General features: G+C 36.7%; 3 protein-coding genes across 4 annotated transcripts; all 3 read right to left on the bottom strand.

Moving 5' to 3' along the window:
* Positions 1-39: 39 nt before the first annotated feature.
* LOC306842577 (cholesteryl ester transfer protein-like) lies at positions 40-7058 on the bottom strand. Its single transcript, XM_079373522.1, has 16 exons — positions 6746-7058; positions 5443-5554; positions 5217-5348; positions 3689-3759; positions 3498-3585; positions 3231-3300; positions 3009-3069; positions 2815-2906; positions 2533-2712; positions 2058-2108; positions 1732-1881; positions 1539-1606; positions 1378-1420; positions 1202-1271; positions 1038-1123; positions 40-860 (listed from the first exon to the last, which is right to left on the bottom strand). Exons 1-16 carry the CDS (start codon positions 6873-6875, stop codon positions 783-785), a joined length of 1482 nt encoding a protein of 493 aa, XP_079229648.1. The 5' UTR covers positions 6876-7058; the 3' UTR covers positions 40-782.
* An 876-nt stretch (positions 7059-7934) lies between these two features.
* LOC306843122 (homocysteine-responsive endoplasmic reticulum-resident ubiquitin-like domain member 1 protein) lies at positions 7935-15273 on the bottom strand. 2 transcript variants are annotated; one of them, XM_079374408.1, is made up of 8 exons: positions 14910-15273; positions 14473-14550; positions 13353-13436; positions 12828-12976; positions 12620-12730; positions 11406-11765; positions 9112-9229; positions 7935-9000 (listed from the first exon to the last, which is right to left on the bottom strand). In XM_079374408.1, the coding sequence occupies exons 1-8, from the start codon at positions 15063-15065 to the stop codon at positions 8836-8838; spliced, it is 1221 nt and encodes a 406-aa protein (XP_079230534.1). In that variant the 5' UTR covers positions 15066-15273; the 3' UTR covers positions 7935-8835. The 2 variants fall into 2 exon arrangements, 1 of the variants encoding a protein (XP_079230534.1); XR_013781808.1 differs by having other exon boundaries at positions 7948-9000; positions 9112-10265; positions 14910-15270.
* Positions 15274-16195: 922 nt separating this feature from the next.
* LOC306842969 (solute carrier family 12 member 3-like) lies at positions 16196-26113 on the bottom strand (the record flags this gene model as incomplete). Its single annotated transcript, XM_079374206.1, has 26 exons — positions 16196-16337; positions 16473-16540; positions 16617-16752; positions 16871-16957; positions 17778-17889; positions 17980-18081; positions 18165-18251; positions 18335-18417; positions 18497-18603; positions 18727-18858; positions 19091-19202; positions 19354-19453; positions 19625-19780; positions 21988-22089; positions 22204-22327; positions 22454-22561; positions 23177-23331; positions 23525-23609; positions 23732-23862; positions 23993-24104; positions 24188-24298; positions 24567-24706; positions 24863-24958; positions 25147-25222; positions 25510-25632; positions 25865-26113. 26 exons carry the CDS (start codon positions 26111-26113, stop codon positions 16196-16198), a joined length of 3036 nt encoding a protein of 1011 aa, XP_079230332.1.
* Positions 26114-27963: the final 1850 nt, after the last annotated feature.

The following is a 27963-nucleotide window of genomic DNA, read 5'->3' on the forward strand; positions in this document are numbered from 1 at the left end:
TAATTGCACCCCTTATAAGAACAAGAAAGTCGGGTAATTGCTTTGTATACAATTCAAATTAATTCAGTTGAAGATAAAATATAATTTTTTAATATTAAGTGAACGTACAATACATTTGAATACAATAAATTTAGTATTTATGTTGTTAATTAATACTATCTTGGTTATATTGATTCGATGAGCAGCACAATGGATTTCAAAGTGTCCGTGATGCATCAAAAATAGCGTTATATAAAGTTTGTCGTTACAATGCATTTCTTTTCGTGAGAGAGAGTGCATTTGAGGACATGAGTGTTGACGTATAGAATGTAGTAGTCTGCACGCCTAGTGGTGCTATAAAATCATTGCATCCCTTATAAGGACATCAAGATGAAGGCTAGTCGGTGAAAAACACAACAACATAAAGTTTTAAAGAAAATTCAAAAGGAAGACTATGACAGCCCATTTCATTCAGAAGTAAAACAGGTTTAACCAGAAACGTGGAACAAATAATTATGTGTGACAGCACCAGGAAATGTTTAATAATGGTAATACAATCTCCACATTGCATTTTGGAGGTCATGAGATCATATTACTGAAGGTCGTAAAACTAGATCATTGTGACTCACACGTTCATATTTACAAAACACTGAACACTGAACAGCTACACGAAGCATTAAAGTTCTTTACATACAAGCCATAATGGCAGAAATGCAGTTATAATATACTTTTTGTTTATGTGGTGTATGTGTGCACGTCTGTAAGTGTCTTTGCATGAGATCCAGTCAATTGAGACAAGACTGTCAATTCAGCGTTCTTTTGAGGAATTCCACCAGCAGATGTTGTGGAAAACCAAAATCCAGCTGGACTATCACATACCCCTATAAATGCACAATTAAAGAAATAAAACAACAATGTAACCATTCAAAGTGTTGAAATTATTTTTTTGATACTCTGCTGTATCATATAATGTGATGCATGTGGCCACTGTTAAATACAAATTGACAGTTACCATTGATAACATATTCAAAGCATATCTAGAAGTGTAATATACTCACATCCTGTGGTAAAACTTCAGGATTGATTACGTCAAAGAGATTGAGTCCCTGTTCATCCATCAAAGCAGTTAATTCTGGCTCTAGGTCTGAGGACAGACATCAAATATGAAGAAAGGAATACATGATTGACATGCTCACTGCTTGGCTATGGTGGTCAGACTTACATGATATGACTTTGGGGATTCCCATTTTTTCCACAGCCTCCTGAAGATAACATCTCAAGTTCTCCTCCATCTTTAAGGAGATCATATAACATTTATGCATAAAAATACATTTGTAACCAATAAAAAATTTAATATTTAATACATTTGTAACCAATAAAATATTTTTTTATTCTCACCTCAGTGGGTCCTTCTGATGTGGAAATGTTTGTTATAGATATACTATGATTGTCACAAAACAGAAAAAAAATTAAATCAGGCACTGAAATTTGAAATAAGAAAAAAATATTTTTTAATGTCATTTTGTAGAATTCATCGTTATGTATCCTTTATAACTTACCGCTCTGCAGTGGCCTTCAGAATTAGTTTCTTCTCTGCATATGAGGCATTTACAACAACTGTCACATCCTGTAATCACAGATCCAATAAAAACCATAAATGTATTTTGTAATCTATCTATCTATCTATCTATCTATCTATCTATCTATCATTTGCTTATGTTAGGGCGTGGCTCCTAATGTGTTTTAGCTTACTGTCTCAAAATAAAGTGCTGGCATGTCTTGACTGTTCAATAAGAGCTCGACTCCAGCCACAGCTCTGACAGATGTGCCCTCTGTGGTGGTCCACATGTGTGGAACTGACACACTCCTTGCCATTAACATCGGACCCTCGGAGGACAGCCACTGAAGAGAAAGTAGAAAGCCATCACACTCCCACAAACACACAGGTGCTGTTTTAAATGAAAGTCGGTGTGCTTCAAATGGAAACATTTATTTGCATGTTCCTATGGCAGTATAAAATGTGACAGTCATTTCCTCCCCTTCGTGTGGTTTGAATATTGTAATGAGTGTTTTAGTACCTTGTTCAACAATTCAGGCCTGGCTGAGGACAGCTCTGTCTGAAACAGATCCTGCAACAGAGAGACACAAGAAAGAGAAGATGCCTAAAAACACATCTTAGTTTTATATGAAGGTTATTATAGTTATATTAATATAAAACTACATGGGCAGCTCTATCTCACTAGATTTTTAACTCCCAAACATATTTGTTTTGGATAAAAGCATCTAATAAATGACTAAATGTAAATGTTAAAGAGAGAGAGAGAGAGACATTTTCTCAATACAGGGGATTTCAATGTAAAAAAAATATTTTATTGATTTATTTGTTTCTTCACTTTTGCATGTAGCAGCTAAATCAATATGCTCACTGTATGCTCAAATGTACCCCCTGCAGTTAAAAATCTATATTACACCTAGGCACATAATACATCAAAGGGGGCATAACATATACCTTTCATAATATAAACGGCTCCAAGACATCTAATTATTTCATACCATGAGTTCTGTTCCAGAGATATTGCGAATAAATCGTCCATCATGGTGTACAGCGGCCATTAGCGGGTCAAGAAGCCCATCAGAAAACCAGAAGTACAGCATGCGGTTCTCAGTCAGTTGGGACTGGTTAAACACAGAGGTGCTGAGATCTGATTTTGTATTATTGTAAATAACCAAACCCTGTTCATGAGAAAAACAACAGTAACCACATCAAAGGATTTGAAAAATGGATTTGCATTTGTTTGAATGCAGTTTTTAAATATAATATCTTTGTAATCAGACCTTATGGTATGATTCAATATAATTCGATTTGATGATTGGGGAAGAAGTCACAGAGATATCCACACCAATGTCACCATCACTAAGAAACTGTTCTGTTCAGAGAGAGAGAGCGAGAGAAGTAGTATAATAGCATAAACAACCACAAAACCACATAATGCTGTTACATAAAGGAACAGAATATGAGGGCGTTTTACCTGCTTGCTCCTGTATGAAGTCTGCTAGTATGTTAGCCACATTGTTTATTTCCTTACAGATCTGTTAGAGAAAGGAACCCCAATCATTTTGTTAAACGACAGGACAGTCTACTAATGGAGTGTTGACACATACAATTGAGTACTTTGCTCAGATCTAATGTTCTGTCTCACCATTTGAAAAATGAGAGCAGAATCATATAGAATAACACTAGACACACTCACCTGTGACTTCACTACTAACTTCACTGTGAAAGTCACAATATCTGTGAACATTCTTTTCAGCCAGCCAGGCCTGCACACAGTCAGAATGAAAGCCATTTAAATGCTCTTGCAAATTAACAGCGCATACAGATGGAAAATATGACAATTGATCTCCAGGAAGTGTTCTTTACTCATAGGCAAAGACAACTGACTTTGACCTAGATATACATCAAAAGATATAAATAATCACTTCTAGTGTGTCTGAGTAATATGAAATGTTGAACTCACTCTTTGTCTCCCTGCAGAAGCAGCTTCAGTTTGTGAAACGTGAGGTAACAGTCTGATGTGTCTGCAGCCACTTTGCCCTTTCCACAGTCTAACACACAAACACAACTTTTTTCAGAGAAAAGTAGAGCCAGTTTCAAGATTAAGTATTTCATGTCAAACAGAGCTGTCTAAACAGAATGGGATTCACTCACATAGTTTTGGATTGATGACCAGGTCAATTTGTGACTCTACTTCAAAATCCACTGACTGTTTTATGTTGAGTCTGTATATGAAAGAATATGGCAATGTTACTTTGATGTAATGTGACATTCATTTTACTATTGTGACCCTGGACCACAAAACCAGTCTTAAGTCGCTGGGGTATATTTGTAGCAATAGCCAAAAATACATTGTAAGGGTCAAAATTATACATTTTTCTTTTATGCCAAAAATCATTAGGATATTAAGTAAAGATCATATTCCATGAAGATATTTTGTAAATTTCTTACCATAAATATATCAAAACTTCCTTTTTTGATTAGTAATATGCATTGCTAAGAACTTCATTTGGACAAATTTAAAGGCGATTTTCTCAATATTTTGATTTTTTTGCACCCTCAAGATTCCAGATTTTCAAATAGTTGTATCTCAGCCAAATATTGTCCTATCATAACAAAACATACATCAACGGAAACTTATTCATTCAGCTTTCAGATGATGTAGAAATCTCAATTTTGAAAAATTTACACTTAAGACTGGTTTTGTGGTCCAGGGTCACAAATAGTCTCATTACATTTCTCTCTCTTTTTTTTTTTATGTTTTATTCAACATAGTTACCTAAACAGATCAAATAGATATTTTAACAGATCAAATATTTTCTTTAACTTATGAAAATTTTTGTTTACATTACATAAAAAAATTCTACATTTTTAAATGCAATATGCGTTAAAAGTGTCATAATTTGATCCCTTTCTACATAAATAAATAGCATAAATTGCAATGCAAAATATATAAATATAAAAATATAAATAAATTGCAATGCATAAATTCTCACATTACATTTTCTCAATTTTTTTAAATGTTGTTTTGTTCAACATAGTTACCTAAACAGATCAAATAGATATTTAAACAAAGCAAAAAATATATATTTTTTACTTATGAAAAATAAAGTTTATTTTAAACAGCAATGAAGCTCAACAATATTTACAAATTAACATTTGGTCTCAACAAGGTAGTTTATATTGAGTGACAGCTACTGTAAATCTAGTGACAATTAGATATTCTGGCAGAGTTTCTTTTTTATGATTAGAGTTTCTTTTTTATGATTTTTGGACAAAAGTTTTTTTATGTGTAATTAATGCTTATTTATTGAAAATAACAAAAAAATTAAAATAAAAAATAAATAAAACTGAAGGCCAAGCACCTTCTTTCATAGACCATTTGTTGAAAATTTTTCATAATTTTGACAAACAAAAGTCATGCTGTAACTGAAATATAAGCATGTGATTTCATTACAGGCGGACCATAAGGAACCTTAAAGTTCATACTATATGAACAAAAGTATGGAAGCATATGTGTAGCTAAATTCAATTTGCAATGTAATATGCAAAATGGCAATGTATTTCTGAATTTAAATTTACTTTTTTTTTTCAAATACATATGTAGAGCATGGGGTTAAACCACAGCTGTGCTATTACAGAAACCTGACCCTGAAATGTGGTAATAAATAGAAACACTCACAGCCAGCTGCCATAACCATAGTTGATGGTCCCTTTGAATACAGCAGAAACATTTGAAATGGAGATCCCTATTCCTTCATTCTCCTTCAGCTCAAACTCACTCTTTCCTATGGAAAGGTTATGGATCTCTAAGCTATGGGTGATGTGGGAAGAAGAGTGTCATAAGATACTAGATGTTGCACAGACATGGACTACATAATATGCAAACAAATTCAGGAATCCCTTACTTGTGGAATCCATATTTCACCGTCCCAAAGCCTATTGATCGTTGTCCCTCTACGCTGGGATATTTGGCATGCTGAAAAGCAGCCTGTATGACTTCAGTAGTTTTCTCATTCACTGAGGAATCAAGGAAGGGAGATATTTATTCTCAAGTCCAGGGTTTTCCAAAACTCTGGAGAGCTACAGAGGGGTTGTGAGTTGATGAGAATAATTAATCAAATTATTTAAAATGTTTAATTTAAATATTTTTTAAAAATAAAACACTTACTAAAAAAGATTAAATATTTAATTGTTTACCTGAATATTTTATTCATGCTGTTTCTTGCACTCAAGAGTTGTTTACACTGTTAAAGAGTTGGATTCTCATGCCAAGCATGGCCAAAGTTTCAAAACAGATTTGGAAGTATGACAGAGTATTTCTGTGCCAAAAATCTTACTTCCGGGTTCGTACAAGTTTCGGAAAGATTTTTTCAATCATAGCTCTTGCTGACGTAAACGACGGTGGAACTCCTTATATAGACATTTCTCACGGAAGAGCGCGCCGTGCACACATGGACCAGCGCTCCGGAAGAAAGAATGTTTCTAAAGAAGTGTGTTTTTGGTTGTGAGGGAAAAATAACCTTGTTCAGCTTCCCAAAAGAACCCAGCGTTACGTGAACAGTGGATGCAGTTTATTTTTCCGGGGCAGCAATGGAGTTTCTCAAGTGTGTTTGTTGACGAACGTTTTATAAACAGGCCCAGTTCGACGCTGGATTTACATATCGTTTGATACTGAAAGATGGAGCAGTCCCAACTATAAAAGATCCCGGTCATGATTCAGAACTGCAGATGGCATCAAATGTCTGTGATTTGTTTTCAAGGCGCTCAAGTGCTCCTTGCTCTTTAGCTCCGCCCACGGTGCGCCTGAGGAACTCGGCTTTTTTCGGAGAGAATCTTAAAGCTGTAATTTTCTTTTATAAATATGATAAAAATAAAAACTTTTTGGAGATATGAAGGACGCAGTACTATTCTATAGGTACTTAAGATTAACATGAGATTGGATGAAACTGTGTGTTATGCCCCCTTTAATCAGCATCACGCAACCATGTGACTGTGTTAAAATATTCAATTAAAATCTCATGGGACACTTCAAGTAAATATTTTAGGTTTAAATATATTAAAAAAAAAAAATTGTTATACCAACAATTTTCAATTTAGTTGCTTTGAATGAATTAGGTTATGTAATAAAAGTAATGAACATCAAATCATAATCATATACTCACAAGAAACATCTGGCTATAGTACAGAAATCAACAAGGGCGTACTTACGAACTACAGCGGCTGGATAGGTAAGCCTGCAAACTGCTCCTGTAAACCTGTAGGCAGCGGGAGGATCCAGACAACAACAACAAATTTTGACCAGAGCAAGAACCAGGAGCAGCGCAGCACTCCTCTCCATCTTAACAAATCTGAAAAACACAGATGAGCCCCTGTCTTTCACAGATATTCAGGCTTCTCTTTCAAAAGAGCTCTGTTTCCATTCAGCAAGTATCTGAGGAGGAGGGACAGATCCAGAGGTAGCCTCAATGGAAGAGGGGGGTGGACAGGCCCTGTAATGTGTGATTTGCCATGCCCCTCTTCTGGAGAACAAGAGAGAACATGGAACTGCCCCTGGCTGGGGTCGACTAGCACATGTTGTTCAAGGTTACTGGAGGACAGTCAACAGTGCAAAGGACATTTTTTGTGTTTTTCCGAGCATTCTGCTGTACAAAACAAATAAAAGATACGGTCAGAGGACAGAGTGGACAAGAGTAGGCCAAAGACCATGTAGGTGGACAAGCTCATGAGAAGGTGTAAAGTACAGACAGAATACCCTTTATTTAACTCAACGTTTTAGAGTAGTCCTGTAATTTCTGAAAATGGACACTTGCGTAGATAAATAATAGAAATCCACTGGGACATCATTACCACAGGAGTCCACAGGAAATGGCTTTGGAGACGAACATGTTGACAAGCCACACGAAACAAGCTCTGATGCTTACCAGATGAGAACCAACAACAGCCAGATTTAGATAAGAATTTTAGCAGGTAGCAGGTTGTGTAGTCAAGCTACAGTATTCATCAGAATGTCAGTGTATATGCAACACAATGCATTATTGAATAGTTTTAGAGAATTAAAAACACTTCGTGCATCGCCATGTTTACGGATCTCACGTTCATATATAACACAATGGAGACTCAATTTGTAACGCGATGTGTAAATGCTAAACCAAAACGAGCTACAATTGCATTACGTAGGTCTGTGATGTGGCAGAAATCTCACTGATATTTCAGGTGGATTAAGGTATGTATGTAGGCTACATGACATTTTAAAATCTAAAATTTTAAGAAGTGTGTTTAAATGAACAGGCAGTTTATGGTTCAAGAAAAAAAAAATTAATAAGAAAAAGCCTTAACTAAAATTAAATCGGGAGAGAAAACAAAACCTACCCAAACAGAATTCAACACACATTATATTATATTAGACTTTTCAAAGTAAAACTGAAACGCAGAAAGTGTGTTTATTTGTTGTTTTCCAGGTACAAAGAGGATTCTTAATAATGTTAATAAAGCTATTTTATACATGAAATGAAATGACAGTAATGCTACAGTCAGAGTTGATAAATACCAGATTAAAAACCTATTTTTAAGTCTCTCAGAACTATTACTCTCTTAATTTCTGTTCTTTCAGGTACCAAAGTGCAGCTCCTTCATGTAAAGAAGATGCTAAATTTAAAGTGAGGTTTGCTCGACTTCTTTTTATCCAGAGGTCAACAACAAACTCTTCACTGCTCATTGAATTGCAAATTCTGCTCACAAATACTTGAATGCATACCAAACCTCCTTCATAAATATTAACATTACTCATTTCACAGGTGGAACACAATTAAGAATAGAACGTGTAAGCATACTTTACTTGCATAAACACCATTAGCATCAAAGTGCCACAAATGCATTCTCCCATTCACCCTCCTTCTATTCATGCACTTAGAACAAAATCAATATATGGCCTTCGTTGTCCATCATACTAGAACCTTAATAAAATAATCCCATGAGTTTAATCCTTGGATCACTCATCGTAGAGCACTTCAAGAAAATTAAACCCTGTTGACAGGAGCCTATATAAGAGGATCAGGCCAGGAGACTGGTATCACTGATTCTAGTCGTTGCGGTTATCTAAAGTGCTGTGCAAAAAAATGTCCAGCAATATTTACAACTCCATGTCCAAAATCTTGTCTATACAGAATGTGCAACCATTGGTCACATAGCCAAAGGACTGGAAAGTGCTACCGCTTCTAGGACTTGTAGCCTTTTTTTTATAATGTCCAGTCTAAATGGTCAAGGACTCTGGAGTCCAATTTTGTCCGACTTTTTCTGGATCAATTTGCAACACCCTGTGGACCCTCAGGTATCAGAGAAGCAAAAAAGGCTTTGAAAAACACCCAGGCTGTCCATAGGATGGGTGGTCTAACTGGGGGAACAGACACTGCCGTAATGGCGGGTTCAGCAACACCAGCATCCTCCACTTCAACAGGGGGCGGTACCTTCAAGACAAAATGAGAATAAATAAGTGCATTCACGCCTACACACTCCACTTATTCAAGTAAAACTAATTATTTTCTAATTTGCTTTCTTAAATAGAAATGTTGACTCACAGGTCCTGGATGTCGGTCCTCATTTTGGTTTTGTTGGTTCTGAATGACCTCAGGTGCAGGCATATTGTGAGGCCTATCTTGGGGTCTCCGTCTAAAAGGAAACCAGCCTGCTGTGTGTCTGAAAGAGAGAAAAATAACTAGGGATGCACGATATTATCGGACTGATATCGAAATCGGCCGATAATGACTTTAAATGTAAATATCGGCATCGGCCTGACATGCAAAATTATGCCGATATGTCTTGCCGATAAGGGGAAGGGGTTAACTCGTATGTGCTCAGGGTGTGCTAGCGATTAGATCACGTCAGCAATGTGGCTCATTCTTGAAACAAAGTTTTGTCTGAATGATGAATAGATTGACTGTTTTGGATCGCTGCATTTAATGTGTGAAGGCATGTACAGAATGACACGTTTGGTGTGGGATAGAGTAAACAGTTATAGCACAAGCAGCGGCAGCAGTGACAGCCTCCCCCAGGTCCTAATGCCCGTTCGGTAAGTAGTTTTAATAGTAGGGGCGCTGTTGGCCTACCTCTAATTAAATTAAAAGTAAAATAGCCTACACAAATAACATTTAGACTGCGTTTCTGATTAAATAAAGCAGTAATTGATGTAATAAAATAAGTATGTTTTGATTTAATGGTCAGAAGCTATAGCTTACATGGAAAAAAAAAAAAAAAAAAAAAAAAATCCCAAACATGACACTTGTAAATTAAATAATTTTATATATACTGATTTATTCATTAATGTGTAACGTTTTATTTTTTAAACAAATCATGAGCTCTAAAAGATTTTCAGAATTTTTACAACTCTTTTGTTTTAGACCATCTACAAATGTTAAATCTTAAAATAAAATATTAGGGTTAACACTGCATCTTTCTGGGGGAAAAAATGCAGCGATTGATATAGTTAATTTATTTTCAAAGCTTCAATGTACTGTTAAAAAACCTTTATTATTTTTTATTTAATTCTAATAAATAAGTTCTTGTTAAAAACGAACCAAAATTAATAATATTTTGCTTATAATTTCTGCACAGGAGAGACTTGGTGTTGTTTCCAAACAAAAGAAATATATCGGTATCGGCATCGATATCGACCAAAATGAGTTGAAAAATATCGGCATATCGAATATCGGCAGAATTCCAATATCGTGCATCCCTAAAAATAACCATTAGAAAAGCTACAAAAAGGCATTCAGGCCTACATTAACTCCATTTGCATTAAAATGACACCGTTTATTTTTTAAAAAGCCAGCCAACTCTTCACATTTATACATTACTAACTCACAAGAGGTGGCTCAGACTGTTTTTATGGCAGGTTGGGTCAAGTTTGTAACATGGAGGAGATAAGATTATCACACTGAACACCCAAGATCAAGATAATGCTTGCTGGAGTGCCATGCACTATTCTACAGAGCAGCAAACTGCCATGTTTGCAGTGATAAAATATCAGAAGTTCATCAGTTATAATAGATGGAGTTTAACCAAATTAATTCCAGAATTCCCCCAACCAATCTGCAGTCATATACAGGCAGATGTTTTCTTTCTTATCAGAAAAAACCCCGTCTACTACTTCTCGCATAAACTACTCATTCCTTTCATATTGCTCAGGACTGCATGCGTGTGAGTTTGTCTGTTGACAAATGGCTCAGAGCTTGAAGTTACATAACTGAGGGTGTAACTGTGTTTACAGACTCCATCGAGAACCTGTTTACAGATCCCAAAGACCTGTTTGCAGATGACATGGACAAAACTATGTATTAAAACTCTCATACAGAGATACCTGATCAATAATTCAGTGGCATCACAAGAAAAAAAGATACAGTGAAACCAAATATTCTGATTCCTGAACGAATTACTTTTAAGAGGTGCTTCATTTTTGAGAAGCAAAAATGTACAGCACAACCAGTGTAGTCCAATTCCCCAAACAACTCTTTTGAAAAGTAGTCCAATTCCTCAACAAATGAGTCTTAGGAACTGCTTATTTTTTAGGAAATCACCAACATACAGCACAAACAGGGGTGTGTTTCCCAAAAGCATCATTAGCTAACTATGGTCGTTAGTTCTGTTGAACTCTATTGGTAACGAGGGAACTTGAGACCATAGTTGCTTTTGAGAAATGCACCCCAGTTTAGTCCAATTCCCAAACAAATGACTCTAATGAACTAGTTCTTTTTTTAGTGAATCAAAAACATACAGCACAACCAATGTAGTCCAAACCCCAAAAAAGATTTAAAAACACTAACCACCAAAGGTACTAAATATAATAAAAACATTTGGTATTAAAGCTTAAACTTACAGGTACATAATAACCAGGCTGCTCATGACCAGGATGAAGCGGCTCACGCTCGAATAGAAGTACATGATGCTCAGGAAGACACCCAATCTGGATGCGGTGTACACCCAATCCAGCCAATCGCGGTTCATGTCCTCCTCATCTTCCATCACAGGCCCACCCTGGGCATTCATTCGCAGATTCTGATTGGCTCCCTCTGGGTTGATGAATGCAGGACCTGGGGCATTCTGATTAGCGGGCAAGTCGTTGATGGGGCCTTGATTGGGTAAGGCTGCAGGTACAGCAGCTTGATGAGGGCCAACAGGGAGTGAGGAAGCCGGGGCGGCCATTGGAGTGGAGGCGGCGGCTGCCATGGCAGCATGACTGAAAGACACGGTTCATTCTCAGAGTGAACACCAGTTTAATACTATAGTAGAACTGCACTATTAATCGTAAACCAAAATCATTATATGGCTTTTTAATTCTGCAAAGGCTGTGATTTAATTAAATATATCCGTTAAGTAATTCAGAAACAACACGGCACTGTTTTTTTTTTTTACACGCGAGCAATTCATAGTCCAGTGTTTTCAGTTTCTCAGAACAGCTTGTTTTACAGTAAATGCAGTGAAAATAACTTGAATAAAGGGCAGTAAGCAATAAAGGTATTTATGCTACAAACCAGTGTTTATAATTAAATATTAAAATAACATAAGAAATACCAGTTTGCAATATCAAGGACCTTAATGAGCTGTTTTATAAAGCTAAAAATAACTGGAAGAGAAACCTGAAGCTATAAATAGTATTATTGTAATTTTGCAGTTATATACAATCAACACATTCTATTATAATTTTTTTTTAAATAGTCTTTTTTTATTTTACAGAGAAATACCAGTTTGGAATAAAATATTTTTAAAAAATACGATAAGAAATACAAGTTTACAGTATCAAGCAGCATAACGAACCCTTTTGTTCAGCTAAATATAACTGGAAGAAATAAATATTAGTACTGTAATTTTACAGTTATGTATAATCAAGTTATTAAATAATATTTCTTAATGCTCTTTATTTTACAGGGAAATATTATAATAATAAAATTATAGCCAAATTATGAAGCCCTACAAAGTAATAATAATAATATTTTACCAACATGCATTTTAAAAATTTTAATAAGAAAAATTGCAATTAAATTTTTCCCCCAGATTGTGCAGTCCTATAATTTAGTATGTCTGTGTACTTACTATTGCATGTAGTACTGGCAGGCATACATCTGCTGCAACCACAGGAGCTGTTGTGGACTGTAAAGGGAGTACGTGGGGAAGGCTGGATGGGTCATTGCTGCTGTTACAGGCCTGTGAATGAAGGCGAACGTTTAATTTACACATTAACATTCATACATTTTTAATACTCATTGCAATGAATTTTAATTTGAAGGAAAAAAAAACTCACGTAGACGTGTTAGTGCCAGGCCAGGCGGCTTGACCTCGCTGTCTAAGGCCATCCATGGAGGGTACAGAGGTCACGGATGGTTCTGAAGACTCTGAGCTTTGGCTAGCAGTTAGTGGGGAGGGCTGGGAACTCTCTGCTGTAGATGTCACCTACACCAAAGATTTGAGAAAGAACATATTTGATCTGAGTCAGAAGACCAGAGCAGGTGCAAGAGACACTATGAAAATTCATTTGAAAATTGCTACAGCATTTGTTTATGCAAACAAGGATGCAGAAAGGAACAGGAAGTAAGTAGCTGTGTGGTGATATCTCCACCCAACTGAAGCACAGCCCTCCCTTGAGAGACAGCAGGCCGACACATCTCAGTTCCACTGAACATACTGTAAGCTGATCAAACATACGGCCTTGAAGCTAAATTTAGGACTTGAAAACTATAAACTGAATGTCTGTTTTTACATGTACCACTGAATAAAGTCTTACCACATGGTTAAAGCCTAAAATAAAATAAATAGCAGGAAAAAGTACTTTGGGTCTTGCTCCAAGTTGGGCAGCAGGCTGGGGTCTCACAGCACACACCAGGTGAAGAATGGGCTTGGGTTCTGAAGGAACCTGTAGAAAAAAGAAGTTGAGTTTTTCAGTTCTTTTGAAAGAAGCATGTGGTAACGTGCTTTTTGAGGTGGCATAGACATTCACCAAGGGAACTATCATTTTGTGAAAGAGAAAGCTTTGGTTGGTAAGCCATGTGACTGTCATTGTTTTGATCTGGAATATGTGTCACTCTTTGATGGCATGTATGTCTATCAGGTGACAGGTTTTCAGCATGTAACAATAAATGTCCTACTTTCAAATAAACATCTCACACGAGAGGCTGCCAAGTGTCACTTCTCTAAACGGCTTTGAAATAGAACCGACTACAGCACAAGAGTATCAGGCTGAGGATACAGAACAAGATGCGTCTGTGGGTCCACCAATTTTACTTAGTTTTTTTTATCTTTGACATACACAATGAAAATAAACAGCAGTGTTTTACCAACACCCCTGCCTTTCGGGACAACTGAATTCATATGCTGAATCTTTTTTACCCTGAATTATGTTCCAGGGACACAAAAAAAAAAATCTTCATCTCTACTCTAAATGCAGTCATAAGTAATAAATCCAAATAAAACTATTTATGATTACTTTTGGTAGTAATTTCTGGACGATGCTACTGCTTATATAGAGTATTATTTATAGATTTTTTTTGATAAAATACATATGTATAATTACTTTAAAATATAACTTGTTTTAATGATAAAAAATGATTAATATATTATTATAACCAACATATTCTAACAATAAATTATACATAAAAATATATATGATATTGCGTATTATATGTTACTTACTATATATAATATGTATACATTTAATCATTTAAATAATTAAAATGATAACTTTCAAGTTTGTTTTTGAGAAATCAATTAAATTTCTTAAGAAAATAATAATAAAACTAAAATTGTAAACATTAAAACCTGGAATTCAAATACAGGTTTTTAATTTCACTTTTGGGTAAAGATACAATTCTATAGCAAGTAAAAAATGTTTACAGGTCTATTGTTGAAATGCCTGAAATGAAAGCATCCCCACAGATGGTAAAGTCCCTCACCTTTGAGAAAACATCACTCAGAAGCAGGTTGTCCTGAAGCAGCTTGCCTGAGTAAATGAGTCTTTGGTCTTTCTCAGCCTGTGAAAATGAGTTCAAAAGTCAAACATGGCCTAGAACATCAGTATACAGCATTATATTTATCTTACGTTTGTGAGAAGTAAAAACATTTTTAGAGGAAATACACGCAGTGTTTTTCTTCACAAAGTTTCCACATTTACCTACTGAATATGCGTCCATGTGATGCAAATAGCTTACACAGTGGAGGAATAATGTGATAATTAATTAACTAAAAATATGAAAGAAGTCTAGTCTTGTTTATAGAGGGCAAATGACTGACAGTCAGTTCAGCCATAGTGGCTTTGTGTCTGTTGAGGAATGCTGGCGGCTCGCCAGATGTAAACCGATATCTACAGGATAAGAAACCAATCCAAACCTACCGGGTTGGTGGGATAAACCTTGGAGAGGTAACATTTGAGGTCTTTCACGGTCCACTCCACGCGAACTCCCTCGATCAGCTGATCGCCGTGAAACTGATTGGGCGTTTTAATGACCAGCGAGATCATCTCTTTATCCAAGACCTTACAGTCTTCCATTTTCGTTCTTAGTCAAACCAACTAGAACTATATTAAGAAGCGCATTAAATATCTGCAATAATTGTCAAAGACTTCGCGACTCGATCAGGCAATGATGACACGATAGTGAAAGGTACCGAGGTTCCTTCCTGATTCAAGAAGTTTCGGTCTGCTCATAAGCCATGAAGTATTTGCGTGTGTTGTTTCCAAACACACTGTGGCCGCCGGTGATTGGCTGAGACGAGCTCGTGTTCAGACGTGGAGCCTGTCCTGGAGCCCCACGCACTGCGCATGCGCACTGACAAAAAGCCATTGGAAGTTTTTTTATTGTTTGCTGTAAATGTTGTGATTGCATCAGATAACTGTTATGACAGTGTCCTATGATTCTGCTTATGATTTTATAGAAATATTAGGGTATGATTCATGATTTTAATGTGTTATAAGGCACTTTACATGAATAAGGCGTGTTAAAGGCTTATTTAATCTAATATATATATATATATATTAGATTAAATAAGATTTAGATAAACTGTTATCTAACAGAAAATTAACTTAACCTTAAAGTAGCTAGTTTAGACACATAAAATGTTTGCTTTCCAATTAAATTGACGATTTTGGTCTGTCCCGTGTTGTACCTGACATGACTAAACAACTTTATAAATAACTGAAATCAAACGAATTTAGATTAATTGCAGATTAAGCATCTCATTTCAATGACTAAACAAATTATATAGGTTTGCTTTAGTGCCATAAAGTATAATAATAATGAACAGTGAATGAACAGATTTAATACATTAGTAATTTATTCAGAAATATTATAGTTGCCATTAAAAAGAAAAAAAAAATCTTGTTCAATCACTGATTTAAGAATAAACAGATTTCTTGTAACTTAATTTGATGTTTTGAGAGGAAATTGGTAATTATTACTTATGGAGAATACATAAATTCTAAATCAGCAAAAAATGATAGTTTTGAATATATACTAAAAAAAAGGTTACACCATTTAAAACAAACACCCTATTAACATCAAAACAAGTATGAAACACAATATGAAAGTATGTAAATCTGTCATAATTTTAACATGTCATTAACAAGAGTTTCTTTTCATCAGATGCACGTGTGTGAACAGTTATGTCAGGAAAAGGTGGTGTTCACTGGCAGTACATCGTCAGCACATTCTCCTGATTGCCTCGGACAAGAAGAACTGGAGGTCGAAGGTCACGTGACACAATCTCTAGCCAAGCCATGTAAAGGGAACTGGGACACGCCCCTCTTCGCCCCACGGGCATCGTTCTGCCAACAAAAAAAGACAGGTGATGTCAGAAACTCACACAACTTGTAGTTAAACTGATCGATCAAATTTTTCTTTTGGTGCAGGCCTAATCGAAATTACATCATGGCACCACATCCTGTATGAATAACACTTACACAATGATCATGGCAGCATCTCTTGAGTAATCTTGAATAACTTCATTCAGGCGTATTTGTCGGAGGGACTGCACAAACATGGGAGAAAAATGTTTAAAACAATTATAGATTGGCTACGTATCTGAACAGCATAATTTGAAATACCTTAGCTCTGAACGTTTCCATTTCCTCATCAGACACCATCCAGGAGAAATCCTTTGTCATCTCATCAGCTTCTTGACCATCCTTTTGGACTGAACTTACTCTGTACGGAGCTATGAGGTCTTCAAATCTTTTAATGCTGTTTCAGTAATTTGGGGACACAAACACAACATATGTTTTCATAAGAATATACTCTCTATTAGTTTAATAGGTAAGTGCAGAAAGTTGTAACAGGAATGGAACGAATGAAACTCTACTGCTCAGACTGTGGTTTTCCATTGATGTCCGGAAGGACTTGAATATCTTGGAAACCCAGACGGAACCTGCTGATCAGAGCTTTGAGCCTGTAAATTGACAAATGCAAGCTCTTAATGAACTTTGAAATTTTGAGGACCAATTAAATACATGTTGTTAAAAATAATAAATGAATGAACATATTAAGATGATCTAGTTTTTAATTTATTAAGATATATTTTTAGGTATATATTAATAAATAAATAAAAATATGTTATTAATATATTGTATGTTCTATATGATTAAATATTAGTATAAAATGTAATAAAATAATGTCAATATAACTTTAAAAGACATAAATACACGCTACAGTTCAAAAGGTTTGTTTGTATTTATTTTATTTTATTTTCGAAATATTGCATTAAATTTATCAAAATTGAGAGTAAAGACTTTTACATTGTAAAAAAAAAATTTAATAAATGCTGTTCTTTTGAACTTTCAGTTCATCAGAAAATCCAAAAAAAAAAATGAATTATAGTTTCAAACAAAAAACTTAAGCAGCACAACTGTTTTCAATACTGATAATAATAAGAAATGTTTAATGAGCCCCAAATTAGCATATTATAATGATTTCTATGATTTCTGAAAATTCAGCTTTGCCTTCACAGGAATGAATTACATTTTAAAATAGATTAAAATACAAAACAGTGCACATATTGCACAATATTACTGTTTTTACTTTATTTTTTTTATTTTTTTTAAAACCGCTGCCTTACTGAGTATATGAAACATCTTTTAAAAACATTAAAAATCTTACAAACCTAAACTTTTGCACTTTTGGTAGCATATATTTACATGTAATATGTGTAATATGGACATGGTTTTATAAAGTGTTACCACTAAAAGTATCACAATTAAGGTTATGCATACTCCTGTTTCTGCTCATCAACCTGTTGAGCTTCACCTCCAACAAACAACCTCACTTTGCATCTGCCCCAGCGCTTCTTACGGGTCAGTAGGTAAGGCACTAACAGTGTCAGACCTGACAACACATTGAATTGTTAAAAGACATGTTTTTCCACTATAAAATCTTTAAAAACGAACACATTATTTGTATATCAGTGTAACTCACCCCCATCATCAGATAGCCAATACACATCAATGGTCTTCTTTCCTTGTCTAGTCTGAAATGCAGTGGTTGGCTGGGATGTAGCCATTAGTTCCTCAGGGTCCACTGCAACACAGGATATACTAATGTTTTGGCAAAAAGATAAACAGCCATGAATAAATTCAGTATTAAAGAGCTTGGATACACACGTGATGTGTCAATTGTGGGTGATGTAGTAGTAGTTGAGCTCCTTGTGTCAAGTGCTTGTTCAGTAGAAATCTCAAACCCTAAATTCACTACAGTGAAAGGACATTTCAGAAGGAAAAATTATAAAAACTTTAGAAATTATTTAGAAAGTTAGTTTTGAAATATTCCATACCATGCGCTTGCATTGTTCGACTTATGTCAAGACCCTCCTTCATCCGAAGAACACATAGACCATATTGCAGATCGAATGCATCGCTAAAAACATATGAAATGGTCACATGCCTTGACTTTTCTTATCGGAATTAACACTGAGGTAACCATATGATATACATACTGCAAAATTCCAATATAGTTTTCAATGTTGCTTGGTTGAGCTTTACGCCAATTCTTCTTAAATCCCATCACTAGGACATTAGGCTTCATCCGACCCAAACCCGTACTCTGAAATAGAACCATCACAAACAGACATTACCAGACTCATTTTGGTGGTACATATTCATCAAATAAATGATGTTTGTTTTAGGTTAGAATATGAAGCGTAGTGTATTATGGGACATGGGTGACCTGCAGCAACATCTTTACACCGACACGGAGGTCATCAGCCACTACAGTGTGGTAGAAGGATTTTATGCGGCGCTTGTCTAGCCATTTTAAATGAGTACTGATTTTGTCCACAGTGCCAGGTGAGGGTCCACCCTTTCAATAACACAAAGTCAGTCAGAGACAGCAATTGAAATTTCTAGCCAGAGAAATACTATAGCTAAAAAAACTTTGTATTTTTTCTTTGTAAAACAATATGTAAAAAATGGTCAAATAAATGTTTGCTTTTTTTGTTCCTTAGGTTAATAACATATTTTAAACCACCAAATAACTATTTAGACCATCATCTATTTTCATAACCATTTAATGTTTCTATTTGTAGACTCACTGTAATGACATTTGCACATATCATCAGGCTCTGGTTCTTGGTGAAGGTGCTGATGAAATCCACTAGGGAAGGACGCATACATGGAGGCCCACTGAGGACCAAACACTGTGGCCTGAGAAAAAGAACAGATGGAAAAAGTAGGACACAGGACGAAATGACGAAAATGAACAAGCAAGAATAGAAAAAGAGAGGAGATAAACACAAATGGAACATTTTCAAGGGAGCTATGATGGGTATATATGATTGGTGGACATGTTATTTACCTGTAATTTTTAATATGGTCTTCCACTCGGTTAAGGCCTACACACTGAGACAGTGCCATGCTATATGAGCTAGCTTGCATTGATGAACCCCAGTTGATATCTGAAATGTTCAAAACACAAACAATAGTTAAGCATTGAGCGCATGATTTAAGCTTGGCAATATTATTCGGGTCAAGCTGAAATGCTCAATGGAATAATATGAGTTTAGTGAGACAGATTATATCTGACAAAGACTCATGTCCACAAGCTTTAAAGAGTGTAGGTGTCTTACCGGGTTTCTTATACAGCACATATCCCAGCAGGAAGATGACTATGCCGATGGCTATAAGAGCAGCCCACCAGGTTAGGAGAAACATGATGATCACAGACACTACTGCTCCGAGCAAAGACAACCACTTGCTATAAAATCGAAAAGTTGGACGCCAGCCTGCTCACACACAAGGAAAATGAGAAAAGCTTCAGTGAGCATTCAGTGAATATGGCTATTTTGAGACCTGTAAAATTAACAGTAGCATGCAGCTTAATGAGAACACAAATGGCTGAAATATTATAAATTATGAAATATTATTTGGCAAAACATGTTTTGTTTGCATTTGTCATGTTATCACGTTATCTCAAGAAAACACCCCTGCGGTGGTTACAGTATGCACCATTAAACTGATTAGCAAACCACCATTAAAAAACACAAATATTGCTTCATTAAAAATTATCTTCCAGTGATCCTGCTTCAGTGTGGATAGGAATGAAGGATATCACCAGTTACAAGACACCATCCCCCAGCACTCTGGAGAATCAACACCTGGCAGACGACTTGAACAAGTTCTATTGTCGTTTTGAAAGATCACCTCACACCCGCCCTGAACACCTCTCCACACAACCATTAACACCTCCAGCAACCCCTTTCTCCCCCACACCTACAATTCAAATCAGCGAAGAAGATGTGTGCCAGGTCTTCAGGAAGAACAAAAGAAGGAAAGCACCAGGCCTAGACGGTGTGTCAACAGCCTGCCTAAAAATCTGTGCTGACCAGCTGGCCCCTATCTTCACACAGATCTTCAACAGATCACTGGAGCTGTCCAAAGTCCCCTCATGCTTCAAACGCTCCACCATCATCCCCGTCCCAAAGAAACCCAAAATTACTGGACTTAATGATACAGACCTGTGGCCCTAACGTCTGTGGCCATGAAATAATTTGAAAGACTGGTTTTGGCTTATCTGAAGGACATCACTGGACCCTTACTGGACCCCCTGCAGTTTGCCTACAGAGCAAACAGGTCTGTGGATGATGCAGTCAATATGGGACTGCACTTCATCCTGCAGCATCTGGACAGACCAGTGACTTATGTGAGGATCCTGTTTGTGGACTTCAGCTCCGCTTTTAACACCATCATCACGGACACCCTTCAGAATAAACTGACACAGCTCTCCGTCCCCACCTCTGTCTGTCAGTGGATCAACAGCTTCCTGACAGACAGACAGCAGTTAGTAAAGCTTGGTAAATTCACATCCAGCACTCGTACCATCAGCACTGGAGCTCCTCAGGGCTGCGTTCTCTCCCCACTGCTCTTCTCCCTCTACACCAACGACTGCACATCTAAAGACCCCTTTGTCAAGCTCCTGAAGTTTGCAGATGACACCACACTGATCAGCATCATCCAGGACGGTGACGAGTCTGCTTACAGACAGGAGGTTAAGAAGCTGGCTGTCTGGTGCAGTCTTAACAACCTGGAGCTTAACACGCTCAAAACTGTGGCGATAATAGTGGACTTCAGGAGAAACCCCCTTGCTCTCCCCACTCACCATCATGAACAGCACTGTGACTGCAGTGGAGTCATTCAGATTCCTGGGCATCACCATCTCTCAAGACCTGAAGTGGGATACTCACATAGACTCCATTGTCAGAAAGGCCCAGCAGAGGTTGTACTTTCTTCGCCAACTGAGGAAGTTCAACAACCAACAGTTCTACTCCGCCATCATTGAATCCATCCTCTGCACATCTATAACTGTCTGGTTCAGCTCAGCTACCAAATCTGACCTCAGATGACTACGGAAGGTAGTCCAGACTGCTGAGCGAATCACTGGTACAACCCTCCCCACTCTCCAAGAGCTGTACTTATCCAGAGTGAGCAAAAGGGCTGGTAAAATCACTCTGGACCCCTCACACCCAGCACACTCCCTCTTTGAACTGTTACCGTCTGGTCGACGCTACAGAGCTCTGAGCACCAGAACGACCAGACACAGGAACAGATTCTTCCCTCAGTCAATACATCTCATGAACACTCAACAATAAATGTGGAACACACAACTATAATACACTATCCATTCACCACACTCACTTATTTTATTTTTATTTTCTCGTTTCTAATTTGCACATACTTGACCGGTACATACTAGTTGTCTATATTTTATATTGTGTTTTTGCTGCTTTGTACATTGCCTATTTGGTTATTTGTTGTTATTCTTTTATTATCTGTGTCCTGTCCTGTTGCTGTCTTTCTGTTGCACTGTGGAGCTTCTATCACAACAACAAATCCCTTGTATGTGTAAACATACTTGGCCAATAAAGCTCATTCTCATAAAACTCATTCTCATTAACTGTTAAAACTTAACCCATTGTGGCTTGATGCAACTCACCTGGTGAGTTAGTGATGGAGGCATGGAAGCAACTAAAGTTGATGAGGGCGTAGGAGCAGAGGAAAAAGTTGGAGATGATGGGAGCAATGGTGTTCAACTCAGCTGAAATATATGTTAACATTTGTAAGTCAGAAAATTGCTCTAATATAAAATAAACAACTTTTTTTGTGAGCATTCATAACTTGCATGGGTACATTTTGATGTTTGGTGGCTTACCAATAAGAATGAAGCATATAGCTATGATGTAGGCTAGCAGATAGCTTCTCAGTGGTTCATTATTCTTCCCATAACCCTTCCCAAAAAATCCAATACCTGGATACAGCTTGTCCTTGCAAAGGCACTATAAAGAAACAAGTGATGGAAGGAAAAAAGTAGTAAGAAGAGTGTTTAAATTAGTAAATAACACTGAAGATTATTTTGCACCTGACAATGGAGGCATGAAGATGTTCATGGGCTCATTCATTACCTGGAAAACCTTAGGAGCAGATACCAGACAGGCCAGGGCTGAGGAAAGAGTGGCTCCAAAAATGCCAGCACTGATCAGAGGAGCAAACGCAGACACCAAGCTCATACTCTAAAGTGATATATGACAGAAGAACATATCATTTCTGCTAACCTACCAGAGAAATTCCTCACTTGTTGTTTGATGAACGATGCATAAATAATGTTTTTGTACTAACAATTTTCAAGAACATTATTGAAGACCAGATTTAGAATGAACTTTGAACGAACATTCCATTAACGTTACTGCAAGAACTTTTGTTCATAAATTGGGGTGAACCTTGCAAGAACGTTCTGAGAACATTCCCTATTAGATGGGTACAGTACATATCCATTATCAAAGACTACTTCACTATAGCTAGTATTTTCATATTTTTTGTATTTCCTTTTCTATTTCATATTATGGAGGTAATTTTTTTAAATTAAAGATCCCAAGTATGTCTACATTTTAAGATCAGTTAGCCTTTTCTAATCATGTCCATAACTGCTACAAAAGTCACCAAGTTTCGTACCAATCTGATGAAGTAAAACACTTTCAGTCTAAAATAAACAATGACAACCAGATGGTTAATATTGGGTTTAGGTGCTGGAATAACGTGTTATACAATATTTAGGTGACATTTTTACATGTTTTCAGTGATATGTTGTTGACAACACCACTCAATGACCATTTAGACATAATGGTCACCTGGTAATAATTGCTGAGTCCATAGGGGCAGGTCTTGTTGGTCATACAGTCAGTGAAGTTCCAGCCATAGTTGCAGCCCAGTCCCAAACACTCCCCAGACAAAGACGACACAGTGTCATTTATATCACCAGAAGCATCACGCAAAACACAGGAGCCTGGAGAGCATTTAAAGAAAACAACAGGGAAATGACACAGTTGTAAGTGTATGATACAATTGGCCTCATTTGCAAATTTGGTACAATTTAACAATTTTAACAAGATATACATAAAGGATCAACTGAATAAAAAGGATTAAAATAATGATCAACAGACATTATCATGGACTTGTTAAGCATTTCTGATACTCACCAATAGTAGCTGAGATAATGAGATATGACACAGTAGTCCAAAAAATAGCCAACATTGTACCACGGGGTATAGCAACATTTGGATCCTATGGGAGGTGGTGTGTTTGAAAACAATTGACAGAAAAACAAGCTTTTAGAGGCTTGAGTTCCCACAAATAAGAATCTTTTTATTGGAAGATCCATCACTAAGACTGGGAGCTCAACTTGCCTTGAGATCTCCAGAGATATTAGCCCCCGCAAGGATGCCTGTAGCTGAGGGGAAGAAGATGGAAAACATGCCAAAGAAACTGCCCTCCGGTCCGCGCCAGCCGGGCACAAAGTTTTCCGCAAAAATATCAGCTATTGGGCACAAATTGAGACACTTTATGAGGAACATATGGCAGTGTAATCGGACTAGCAATGAGAAAATGAGGATGAAGTGTTATTATTAGCACATTTGTGGAACATATTGACTGTGTTGCTCTCTGACCTCGGTAGCTGAAAAATCCTTTGGCTTGCTTCTGTGGAGTGGATGGCATGATGGTTCCCACAATGTAACTGGCGAAGGAGACCATGATGACAAAGAAGAACAAGACCTGGGCCTGGGAGAAGAACAAAACCGGTGCAAACTATTAGGAGCTGAATTAGACAAACTTGCTTAAAATCACTCTGCTGAGAAACATACCTTTGACTCCCATTCCATTCCAGCCATTGAGATGGCCAGCAGACAGGTGACAGTAATCACTCCAATGATACGGATATCATTTAGTTTGTCCACCATGCTAACATCACTCTCCTGATGAGCATCAGAAAAAAATATGTATCAAAATCATGGTTCAAACATGGAAAGTAGTTAATTAAAGGAACAGTTTAACCAAATATGAAAAGCCTGTCATCATTTACTTCTGTGGGGCACAAAAGGTAACCAGATAACCAGTAAATACCATTCAAAATTTCTCCTTTTGTGTTCCATGGAAGAAAAATGATTGGAACAGTAAATTATAGCAGTATAGTTAAAATTCATCTTTAATTTTCAGTGTATTCTGGTATACATAATCACCCACCTGCATGAGCACCTGTACAGTTTCAGCAAAGCCCACAGTGTGCATGGCTACAGCTACCGCATTAGCAAAAGCAAATATAAGGCCAATCGAGCCTCCTAGTTCTGGACCCAAACTACGAGAGATCAGAAAATATGTTCCACCTGGAGAGAGAATCACAAAGAAATATCACTGCTGATATCTGATGGTTATTAAATTACAAGACTAGGCAATATTGCAACCTGAAAAGAAATCTAATAATGGCTTCATGTTAGTCAAATCTACTCAGCATACTGTATAACTGTATCAATTATCTTTACCTCCTTTAACCTTTCCATTAGTGGCAATGGCTGATGTGGACAAGCCAGTAATGCCCGTTATAGAGGAGGAGACCAAGATTATAATCCAAGTCAGTCCTTTAAAGCAAAGAAGGACATGGTAATTTTAATAGAAAACACTGAGTATTACACACCAGTATACATGACAGTGATATGTAACTTAATAGTCCCAAGGGGTTTTACAAAAATCAAGTCAGGATTTAGCAGTAAAACACACACATGAAAAATAAAGAGATCAAGACATATAACGACAGAGACAGACATACCAATCCCTGCCTGAGCTGTGATCCAGGGAAGCCTCAGGTACAGAATAACACCCCAGATATTCAGCATACAGCGGATCTACAGGGAGTAACAGAATACAGCGTTGCTCAAACAGAATCCATTCAGAGGAACACTTTCTGAGTTTGAGATGTCTGGAGTATATTTTTACCCATATGCAGAAACATACATACTTTAAAACACTTAAAAGAATGCCTTTGCAATATAATAAAATATTCCTCTACTTTTAAAATTGTATTATATGAAATGTGTATCAAGTGTGGCCCCAAATACATTTTGGGGTCGCTGTTTTTTAATAACATTTACACATCTGGTGTATTTTTTTGTGGAATCTAAAATGTTCTTACCATGACTCCCTGAGCCCATCCAAAGCGGGTCGGTTCTGGAGGAGGTTCTGTGGGTTCATCTTCATCCGGATTTTGTTTGTCCACACTCGACTCCTCATAGAGAGGAGGTGGAGAAGGGTCGTCCTAAGAGAAAACTTATATGAGCTGGTGGAAAACATGACTATTTCTTTCTGGATTCCTGGATTGAAGATTTATTTATTTGAATATATTTAGAATAAATCCTGAACTATTAAATCCTAATGAGGCTTATCAACATTTTCTTTCATCTCAGTGCAGAACTCAGTGACATTCTTCAGCATTGTTGACAAGTTTATTTGTGAAATCAGGAAAAAGTTTAATTTGATGTCGTTCCTACCTGTGGTTTGGAGTGAAGCTGAAAGAGAGAAGGTCTTGACTTCTTGGCTCTCCCAAAAACCTCAGTGTTGGTATAGAAGTCATAACTCGGCGGAGCATCCAACGTGTCATATCCAGAAAAGACTCCAGAGCTGCGGGAGGCCACGCTGTCGGTATCATAACTGCTACATCCCCCCAAACTGAATTTACGGTCATCTCCATTGCTCATCGAAGAGACTGAGAAAGGGCTTCTGGCGCTTGTGAGGTTCATCTCTTCATTGGCCTGCAGTACCTCCAACACAACTGAATCAACAGCCGTCTGAGTAAAGTGAGGGCTTGATTTGAAGGGTTATATTATACCTGAGCCGGAAGGAACCACTTATGGATGTATGATTAGTGTGAGAACATATTCAGGAGCTTTTGTAATGGTCATTAATTCTTAATTGTTGCTGCGGGGTCTTTTGCTTGTACTGGGGCTTGTAAACATCATCAGTACATGTAATGACTCAGATCTCAGGTCAGATATCCTTGATGCCGGTTCTCAAGGACAACTGCAGGTTTTGAGAGTCCTGTGTCATGCATAAGAAACAATACATTACAAATTTGGGGAAAAACATAGTCAGCTTATTTAACTAAGACAATTATTTTATTTATTGTTTTTCTTTTTTTTTCTTTTTTCACCTCTGATGGTTTGGTGTGTTTATTTTTCTGATAGCAATCAGGACAAATTACAATACCAGGAAAACTTTCTGAACAATGACTTTTGTTTGATTGAGATACAAACATTTTATTTTACAGTGTCCTTGTTACATGTCACATGTACTTACTTTAATAATAACAGTACATTATACATAATTAGGCTACATGCAACTAACCCTAAACCAAACCCTACCCTAACCTTATAGTAAGTCCATGTTAATTAATATTACTCAGTGCTTAAATGTATAATTACAGTGCAACAAGACAGCTTAAAATAAAGTGTAACCAAGAAACGATATTGACTGAGACAATGTATTTGTCTTGATCAGAACATTTTCCAACCCCTAGTGACCTTCATTTTAGCCCCTTTAACCTGCCAGTAGCTCACAGTCGTTCCAGCTGACAGCCTTTTGCCTTAAGCGTTGACTGATCATTGCAGAAACAGTTCCTCATTAACTAAAAGACCCATGTCCGCCAATGCATGTGACCCAGGGAGCAGCATCGGGTTAAGTAATTATTTCTGCAGAAATTGGTCTAGAAGCCCCAAAGGTGGAGCCTTTTCAGTGTAATTAGTGCAGATCCTACAAAGGTACCCACAGGTGCTCTCCTTTGAAGTCGATTTTTGATTAAATTTCTATTATTAGACACCAAGAGCTTAAGCAGAAAACCAGCTACTAAATGGTCATTTTGAAATCCTCGTGCTGCCTGAGGGGAGCTGTCGGAACAAGGAGTAGAAGACTGTATAAAGTGGTTTAAATTGAAATTACAATGAGTCCACTGTAGGAAACACAGCCAAATTTTCATATTACATAAAATCGTTCTAATAACATAAAAAATGGATTTAATCTGATAAAAACCAATTGTAATTTTTAACAATTGCATGTACATATAAAATAAGATGGACAGTTCTCTTATGATGATAATTTGTAATGAATAAATATAAATTAAGAAAGATTATGCAAAATATACAAAAGTTTGGAGTCAGTATTTTTTTTCTCGAAAGAAATGAATACTTTTTTTGAAAAAATAATTCTATTTGAAATAAATGCTATTCTTTTGATCTTTCTACGCATGTAAGAATCTTAATCATAAATAAAATAAGCAAGCAGCACAATTGTTTTCAACATTAAAAATAACTTTTTCTTGATCGTCACTTCAGCATATTAGAATGATTTCTGAAGGATCATGTGAAGATTGGAGTAATGAGGCTGAAAATCCAGCTTTGCCATAACAGGAATAAATTACATTCAAAATATATTAAATGTACCCTATTAGTTTTTAAGGAAGCAACACAGGATACAAAAAATATATATATTTTAAGGGGCTTTATTCTGACAGCTGTCTCTCAGAAGGACAGCGATCAATGGGAGTAAATACTGAAGGAAAACAAAATTGAATAAAGTAAATCTTATGGCTCTGCTG

Source organism: Barbus barbus (genome assembly GCF_936440315.1).
Source record: "Barbus barbus genome assembly, chromosome: 23".
In the NCBI taxonomy this organism is placed as follows: domain Eukaryota; kingdom Metazoa; phylum Chordata; class Actinopteri; order Cypriniformes; family Cyprinidae; genus Barbus; species Barbus barbus.